Genomic DNA, 9,436 nt, shown 5'->3' with positions numbered 1-9,436 from the left:
AATAAAGACATAATTCATTATTGTTAGAATTTCCAGTCTTCCCAAACTTTTTTGTTTTTAAAATGCCACTTCTCACAAGAGAAAAGATGTAAGAAGAGCCACTGCTGATCCATTTGCCAATAGTATCAATATTTCTAGTGAACACGCCACCAAATTTGTTGTTATTTGTGTCTTCTATTAAAAAGCACAAATTGCTTTTGTTCATTACCTTTTCATCAAACACTGAATTGTCTAATGACCAATCGTCTTTGTCTGAGTCAAACACAACACTCGAAATCTTCATTCCTGTCAACTTCTCAAGACCATCTTTTTCGTCAAGTGTGATGTGTTCACGCACTTTCTCTTCTTCTTGAAATGTTTCGTGTTGTCTTTTAGAATTGATAAATTTTTCAGATTTGATTATCTGATCGATTGAGTTGTTCTTTGTTTGCACAATTTTGTTGATTTGGTCTTCATATGGTTTTGTGTCCATTTTACATTTCTCCTCAAGAAGTGAAATTCTGAGATTGTATATCTCATAGAACTTTTCATTATCATTGTTTAATATGTTGTTTAAACCAGTAAGAATTGTGTTGAGTGATGTTGTGATGTTTTTCTTTCTCTCAATAATCTCGTCAAGTTTGTCGAAGTAACCTTCTGCATTTTCAACTCGTTGTGCAATGTCAAGTGACTTGTTGTCAACATAATCGTAATCAAACTTTAATTTTTGGAAATCTGACAACGCCTTTGTTGCTTTTGTCGAGAGTGCTGAGAGTGCTGTCAACTCGTTTTCCATTGTTTGTTATTGGATTTTTTTGTTTTTATATTTCATTTTATATAAATTCATTAAAAGATTATTAGTTATTATTATTCCAATAAAAAATAATTTTTAATAGTTTTATTAAAATTATGGTTTTACGGTTTTAAATAAATTGGTGTTTTTTGTTTTAATAGTTTGTTTTAAAGTATATTTTTATAATTACATACCTGCCTAAAAAAACAATTTTAGATGAATACTTATTGGCAAAATTATTTATTTGTTAATTAAATAAACACCTAAATATTCGGGATATTAGGTATATTTATACTACTAATAATGCCTGATGATATTGATAGTAAAATAATAATAATATTTTATTATATTAATTATAATATAATAAATAATAATAAATCAACAATTTACATTTTTAATAATAAATTAAAAAAAATAAATTATTTTGATAAATAATTGTAACTTATGTGTAATTACTGTGATTTTTAAATGATTACATTCAATTCATATATTGAATAACATTGTGTAATCACATTAATATTTGAAATTTTTATTCAAAAACTATTTGTATGTATTTACATGAAATGGGTTATTTCTTATAAACATTTTTATCATTTTTATACAGACAATATTCATAGAAGAGTTATAATTCGAAACATACTACAATTCAAAAAGTGGATGTAGACACTAATTTTAAAAACATTTATTGTTACATTTCAACAACTTTAAATATGAACAATTACATTTTCAATTATTGTTTATTTGAAAAAACATAAAATAATTGCTTTTTAATATAATATATTAACATGAAAAATCTTAAATTGTATGATAAGTATAAACAAAGTTTACTATTTTTGACAAATTTGATTTTATTTTCTATTTATTTTATTATTATATTATGTATTATACATAATAATATAATAACCATATTTCATAATACAGTTTATTCTCCAAATTCGAAACATATCATTAAAATATTTTAAAACGATTTTGTACTTCCGATTTTTTACACTTATTTATTAACAATGGTAACTTCCCAAAACTGTATTAATAATAAAGAATAATCGAGAAGTAATGAAAGATATCAATTGTTTGAGAACTTTTAAATAAACTCCTCAAGTTCTAAAAAATCTTTTTGATTTGATAAATCCCTAAAATTCCCATCGAAACGGCTCTTATCTCAAAATACTCATATTCACACCTCTATTATTCATGAATTCTAATTGTTTATCTTTAAAGAAACCTTCTCCAAAAATTCCCGACTTCTTCTTAATTAAATTCGGTTTTACTTTAAAAAATGTTAAATTTCTCCAAATAAATTCGCTTTTCTGCTATATAAAGAGACTCGTAAAACTTTAAACTAACAGATAAAATGAGTGACTTAGAACTTCTCAGGGAACTTGGGCAAAAGAAATTCCAAGACCAAGCAGTCTGGATGTTGAATGCGTTGTGGCTGAAAGAAAAAGATGCCCACGCAGAAGAGATCTGGAATTTTGTGAATCTTTTTTCATCTCTTGAGCAAGAGAATGGGAAAGAAGGCAATGGTTTAGACGAAGTCAACATGCACCGAGTTTTTGAGAAACTTGGAGCGCAGCAGACGTTCCAAGAGATGAGAAATCACATGAGAAAGGTTGGAGTGACTTCTTTCAAAAAGATTTCTATGATCAACTTCCTTATCTTCTATTTTAAGCAAGACTTTGCCGAAGTTGTTCATGCGCCTCAAGGGGGTAATCAAGAGAACATCGAAAAGGCCAAACACATGTTAGAGGAAGTCACCGTCTTATTTGAAAGTGCACAAAAGAAAGCCGAAGAGGCCAAAGCCGCTGCTGAGGAATCCAAAAATAGAACTGCCGAAGCCAAAAAGGCCTTTGAGGATTCCGCTCAGAAAGCCGAAGAAAGTAAAGCCGCTGCGGAAGAAGCGACTAAAAAGGCAGAAGAGGCTTCTGCGGCCAAAGACGAAGCTACACAAAAAGCAGAGGAAAGTGCACAGAAGGCAAATGAAGCTACACAGAAGGCTGAAGAGAGCGCAGCGGCTGCGGAAGATGCGAGAAAGAAAGTCGAAGAAGCTGCACAGAAGCTCGAAGAGAGTGTGAAGACGGCTAAAGTTGCTACCGATGCCGCGGAAGTTGCTAAGAAAGACGAGGACGAAGCTATTGAAAGACAAAAAGAGGCGCAAGCTGCTGAAGACGAAGTGACAAAAGCTTTGAATGAAGTCAAGTCACAAGAAGAAGCAAAAGAAAACAAGAAAGCCGCTTTGAAGAAGAAAATTGAAACTGCCGGATTAGTCGCAAAGAATGCTGCTATTCAGGAACTCGCTAAATTGGACAATGAAGATGATTTGCCATTGAGAAGAGCTAAAATTACACTCGAAGCAGCTCAGAAGAGAGCTGCCAAGCCTGGTTTGTTATTTCTATTATTATTTATAATTGTTACTATATCATTGTTTATATATATTTATAATATATAAAATAGTATATTATATATTATAATATAGTAAATATATAATATAACTATATAATAATATTATATTACTCTATACTATATTACTATTAGTATTATTATTATAATACTCTATTATTTTAAGTGGTAAAAATACTATATTTATTAGTAATATATTATATGAGAGTTATTAGAACTACTAAGTTTAAAATATGGAGTTACTGCATTTGATGTATTGTTATGACAAAGCTATATTTTTATGGTATTTATAGTATTTTTAATTAATAATGTAATAACAAAATAGTAAAAATTGCTACCGAAGCAAGAGAAAAGGCTTCAGCGACTGCTAAAGCCGCTGAAGAGGCTAAAGAGGCCGCAGAAGCTTCTAAACAAGCAGCCGAAGAAGCACACAATGCAGCTGAAACTGCTAAGGAACAAGCTGAAGCCGCTCTTCAAGCATCTAATGAAGCCAAAGCACAAGCCGAAGAAGCACTTGAAAAGTCGAATGCTGCTAAAGCTCAGGCTGAAGAAGCTGAACGCCAGGCAGTTGCCGCGAAGGAAGACGCCGAAGAGAAGTTGCGACTTTCTAATGAAGCGAAACAACAAGCCGAGGAAGCACAAGCAAAAGCCGAAGAAGCTGAGAAACAAGCCATCGAAGCACAAGAACAGGCAGAAAAGGCTGTTGAAGATGCAAACAACAAAGTCGCCGAGGCCGAAGCGTATCTCGAAGAACAGAAGAAGAAGGCCGAAGGCGCGGGACAAGGAACAATCTGGTTCATGCAGAGAGAAGTCACTGAAAAGAAGAAGTTCATGCCTGTGAGAAAGGGTGGTATAGTTAAGAATTAAGTAATCAGCATTTTCATCGTTTTTTATAGTTCAAAAACGCAAGTAATAGGAAATATAGTGGGTGTAAGACTTTTATTTTTCAATGTAGTCAATACAATAATGTTGTCTGGGAATTTTTGGACCATTAAAACTTGAATATTTCGGGATACTATTCGAAACATTTTAAATACACTGTTTCATAATTTTTACTGGGATTTCAACGTTTTTAACTGATTCTTAATTTTTTCAACTTATTTTGTGTAAAATTTTGTCAAATGGACAACTTGTTAAACAGACATTATTATTTAAATTGGAATATATAGTCTTTTTTATATAAACATGTACTTTTGAATGTAATAAAAGGTAATTTGGTTGTAGACTTAACATCTTAACCTTAGCAAGTCAACTGAATTAAAGTCTTTTAAAAACTTTATATTCAATTAATATAAAGTCTATTGAATATAATTTATGGTGTTTAGAAGTTTATCATGTGCATCAAAGTACACAGCCTTAAAAACATTAAAAGTATGTTTTTAATTGTCGTTGAAATGAGTCAACTATATTATTTATACTTTATTCTAAATTATATAGAAGTTAAGGTAAACATAAATTCAAAAGATTTTCATTTAAAACATTTAATAAATATTGAAACAAATACAGTTCTTTTTAGAAATATAATTTTTAGTTTGATCATAGTATTTGATTTATTAACACTTTAAATACCAACGAACAAAATTCAAGTGGACTAAAAATTAGAAAATCTTTAAAGTCTGTCTAAAAACGTTGTCCATTTGACAAAAAATTACACAAAATAAGTTTAAAATTTTGGGAATTAGGAAAAAATGATCAAATCCCGGAAAAATTATGAAACGATGTTTTGGGAGTGTTTCGAATTGTTTCTTGAAACATTCCAGTTTTGATGGTCCAAAAATGCCCGGACAACGTTGGAGAGCGGACAACGTTTTCAGACTGACAAGTTTATTATACATTTTCAAGTTTTTAGAGTTTATTATATGTGCATATCATCACACAAGCGTAAAGGAAAATATTATCAAAAATCAATTAAAATCCCAGTAATAACAGCTTAAAAAAACAAGAGCATTATTTTAAGTGTTAATTAAATGAAACTAAAAATGAGGAACTTAAACAAATGGAAGACGAGAATAATGTTATTGTTATAGATAACGGTTCAAGTACTATCAGAGCTGGTTTTGCTGGCGATGATTGTCCAAGGTCGGTATTTCCAACAGTAGTTGGCGTTCCAAAGACATTAATAAAGATGATAGGTTGTGGTACAAGAGAGAGTTATGTAGGAGAAGAAGCAATATCCAGAATGAGTGTTCTTCATATAACACACCCAATACACGATGGCAAAGTTGTCAATTATGATGACTTACGTTCCATATGGCACCACACATTTTACAATGAATTGCGAGTAAATCCCGAAGAGCGGAGTGTTATTCTCACAGAAGATTTTGAGTTATCGTATAAAGTACGTGAACAAATGAGTCAATATGTTTTCGAAGAGTTTGAAGTCCCGTCTCTTTTATTTGGCCGACCAAGTGTAATGGCGATGTTTGCGTCAGGCCGACCGTCTGGTATTGTTGTTATGAGTGGGGAGAGTACTTTTAGAGTGGAGCCAATATATGAAGGGTTTACTATGAAAAGATGTGGGCTAAGAACTTCTGTAGCTGGGAATAGTATTTCAGAAACAATGAAAAAGTTACTCTCAAGACGAACGTACACCTTTAAAACTACAGAAGACATGGAAGTCTTAAATGACATTCAAAATAAGTTTTGTTACTGTGCATTGAATTATGAAGAAGAGGAGAAGAAGAATTTGAGTGAAATTGAGAAGGAATATGAACTTCCGGATTATTCAGTTATTAAAATTGGAAAAGAAAGATTTGAAGCGACTGAAGCAATTTTTAGACCTGCGGACTTTGGAATCGAATCAATGCCAATGCAAAAGTACATTGTTGATGCTATTAATAAGTGTGATATATACAGTAGAAGGGACTTTAATAGTAACATCATCGTCGCCGGAGGTAACACTATGTATCCCGGGTTTGCAGAGAGACTAGAAAATGAAGTGAAGGCGTTATCACCACAAAACTCGCGAGTTAGAGTTGTTGCACCAGAAGAAAGAATTTACTCTGCTTGGATTGGAGGGTCTATTGTTGGATCTTTGTCTTCTTCTGAAAATATGTTTGTAACTAAAGAGGAGTATAATGAGTGTGGTCCACAAATTGTTAACATGAAGTCTCAGTCATAGTGTGTTATGTTATTTCTTTTTTCTTCTTTCTTCTTATTAATTCTGAGTTTATATTGTTTTAAAAAACGTTTTAATGTGGAATTTTAATTATAAAAAGAACTTTTTAGTGTGTTGATAGTGTCAATGGTGTTTAAAGAGTGTAAAGTGTTTTTGGTTGGAGATAGTAAAGTTGGTAAAACACAAATTAAACTGAGGTTTTGTCAGGGAATATTCGTGGAAAATTATAATCCGACTATGGAAGACCAAATGAGAAAGCAAGTTGAAGTTGAAGGTGTACAATTTCTTGTTGTGATACTCGACGATCATTCGAGTACAACAGAATTCACTGCAATGAGCGACCAGTACTACAAAAACGCTGATGGGTTTATTGTAGTGTTTTCTCTTGACAAAGAAGAATCATTTGAAAATCTTTATAAATACAAAGAGGAAATTTTGAGACACAAAGATAAAGACACTTTTGGTGATATTCCTGTTGTATTGTGTGCTAATAAAAGTGATTTAAAATTTGAAAGAAAAGTAGACTCATATAAATGTGAAAAATTATCAACTGAGTGGGGTGTCCCTTATTTAGAAATATCAGCAAAAACAAATATCAACATTGAAAACGCATTTAAAGACGTTTTAAAGCAAGTTATAAACAAAGTTGGTGTAAATCTATCATCGAAGCGAAGTCAATGTGTTACCATTTAACCTTAGGAAGGAGGAACTGGAAAAAATAATAAAAATTATAGGATTTGAATTTACATCCACTTTTTTTAATTATGAAAAAAATAGATGTTGATTAAATATGATTAAAAATAAATTTAACTATTTAATGTTAATTATATTTTATCAATAATATAATATAATAATTTTTAACAAAAAAACAATTTAAACCAAACTAACTAACTAAACCAAATTGATAAGATTAATAAAGGATTCCGACTTCAATAAAGAACACATCTTTGAACACTCAGAATGATAATTAAATAACACTTGTCTCAACAATGAAGATGATTGTTTGCTTTCATAAAGGATTTGATGTTGGTGCTGTTATGAACACTTCCGCGCAATATGTATCAATTGTAAAGAAAAAAATAAGTATGGTTTTGATTATTTGTTGATTTTATTTTTTTTGTATAAAAAGAAATAATAAATAGTATTTTCCAGTTGGTCCCAACGGGAGGGGATAGAAAATAAGTGGATTTGAATCAGCGTTCTTAGGTTAAAATTAATAAATTTAAAAATGAATTTTTGTTGGTTGTAAACTTATTTTTAAAACTTACGGTATTACATATTATAGTAATATGTAATATATTATTATTACATATTATTGGGAAAAACATAATATAATATTTTTTTAGTTACAAAAAATATTATATTATTAAATCATAGTTAATTATAGTTTGTATTTTTTATAATAATTAAAATTTCACATCAGAGAAATGTTTAAAAAGTTTTTATAACTCATTTTTATTGTTTGCTCTCTGGTTCTCTATTTATTTGTACGTTACATTACGTAGTTTTATATTGTTAACTTTTCATGTTTTAAATAATTCAAAGTTATTCAAAAACATTTAAAAAAGTATCATTTCATTGAAGATAATTATTTTACAATGAAAACGAAAAATGAAGTTATTATGAAATGGGTTTCATAACAAATAACTTTTAAGTTTACGCCAATAAAAAGAAACAACTCGATTAAGCAAAAATTATTAATGTTCTTCTTTGTATTGTTTGTATGTGCATTTTCTCAGTGTACAAAGCAACTTTGCACACCACATCAGGCATTCGGAGAAATGAGAAAAGCCAAAATTACTAAAGTTGATGCTCAGAAACTCTTTTCCAAAATAAGTGAGTATTTGGGTGCTTATGTCTTTTATGACATCATCAAGTCTCCACCACAACCATCTGGCCATCCAGACTATCACAAACCTTTTGATGTGGAAGCAGAGATTACTATTATTAACAATTTTATATTAAATTCTGGAGATTCATTTCCAATATTGGATTTGTTTGTAAAAATTCACAAATTGGTTGCTTCACCAAAAGACCTTCACCTTGGTATTAATTTCTACCCAAATGTAACCAACCACAAACTTGGTGATTACCTTGTCATCAACCCATGCACATTTTCAATAAAAAACAACCAAGTGTTTGTGAAAGTTCCAAAAACAATTGGTGGACTATCTCCAGACTATTACTTTGATGATAATTTTATACATTTCTTAAAGAGTAGAGAAAATGTAGAACTTATTGAAATTAACAATGAAAATGCAATTCAATTTATTAAAAATTATGCAGACAAGTATTATAAAATGAAAAATGTAAACTCTGCTGTTACATTACTTAAAAATTCATTTACATTATCTGCTTACTCAATCTTTGCATTTAAAGAGGAAGATCTTAATTTTACATTCAAATTTAAAGATGAATCAATGAAAAACTTTACATCAGTCTTTTTCGATACAAAGAAAAAGGCTCTGAAATTTGAGAAGTTTACAACAGCATATAACAAACTTCAAAACAACAATTTAAAGCAAAATAATTTACCACATAATGATCTATTAATGTCTTCGAATTTTATAAACAATGAAGACTTCACTGATTATATTAATTTAAATGGTAATATTAAAAAAGAATCTCCAAGTGATTTATTTATTTATTCAATTCCAAAAGTGCTCTCATGTGGTCAAAGAAATGTCAACAATCAGAAAATGTATTTCCTTGTTATAAACTCGTTTTACACCCCAAATCAAAGTGAATACATCGAAACTTTTGATAAATGTAAAAAGCTCTTTGATGAGAGTACAGATCCAATTGTCATTATTCTTCAAAGAAATCCAGGTGGGTTTGTTGATTTGGAAAGTTATTTGCAAGACTCTTTGGCTCCGTACAGACTTTCTAAAGTCCATGTTGCCTCGCGTATTGACGACTCAACTGAAAAGGCAATAAGAAATGGGATTGGTTCTTCTTTTTTGAATCCAAAGACACGTGAAAGACGTGTACCACAACAACGTGAACCATATGAAGGAGATTTGGGAACTTGGTATGACGATCCAATAGAGGATTGGTTTAATGAATCTCAATTTATGAGAACACAAAAGTCGATTTTTGAAAAGAAATATGAGCAAAAGTCCACTATGACTAATGTACGAGATCAAAAG

General features: G+C 30.3%; 4 protein-coding genes across 4 annotated transcripts; all 4 read left to right on the top strand.

Annotated features, from left to right (window-relative positions):
• Positions 1–2,123: 2,123 nt before the first annotated feature.
• Positions 2,124–4,036, top strand: EIN_290240 (trichoplein keratin filament-binding protein, putative; the record flags this gene model as incomplete). Its single annotated transcript, XM_004185914.1, has 2 exons — positions 2,124–3,150; positions 3,495–4,036. 2 exons carry the CDS (start codon positions 2,124–2,126, stop codon positions 4,034–4,036), a joined length of 1,569 nt encoding a protein of 522 aa, XP_004185962.1.
• A 1,129-nt stretch (positions 4,037–5,165) lies between these two features.
• Positions 5,166–6,290, top strand: EIN_290230 (actin, putative; the record flags this gene model as incomplete). Its single annotated transcript, XM_004185913.1, has 1 exon — positions 5,166–6,290. One exon carries the CDS (start codon positions 5,166–5,168, stop codon positions 6,288–6,290), a length of 1,125 nt encoding a protein of 374 aa, XP_004185961.1.
• A 123-nt stretch (positions 6,291–6,413) lies between these two features.
• On the top strand, positions 6,414–6,980 carry EIN_290220 (hypothetical protein; the record flags this gene model as incomplete). The annotated part of the gene is made up of 1 exon (XM_004185912.1): positions 6,414–6,980. The coding sequence occupies one exon, from the start codon at positions 6,414–6,416 to the stop codon at positions 6,978–6,980; it is 567 nt and encodes a 188-aa protein (XP_004185960.1).
• Positions 6,981–7,885: 905 nt separating this feature from the next.
• Positions 7,886–9,436, top strand: EIN_290210 (hypothetical protein; the record flags this gene model as incomplete). Its single annotated transcript, XM_004185911.1, has 2 exons — positions 7,886–7,918; positions 7,943–9,436. Coding segments are annotated over 2 exons (1,527 nt in total), but the record flags the coding sequence as incomplete, so codon positions are not given.

Source organism: Entamoeba invadens, assembly GCF_000330505.1.
Source record: "Entamoeba invadens IP1 unplaced genomic scaffold scaff_1105074725735, whole genome shotgun sequence".
NCBI lineage: Eukaryota > Evosea > Mastigamoebida > Endamoebidae > Entamoeba > Entamoeba invadens.
This window is presented reverse-complemented; position numbering and strand designations above follow the sequence as displayed.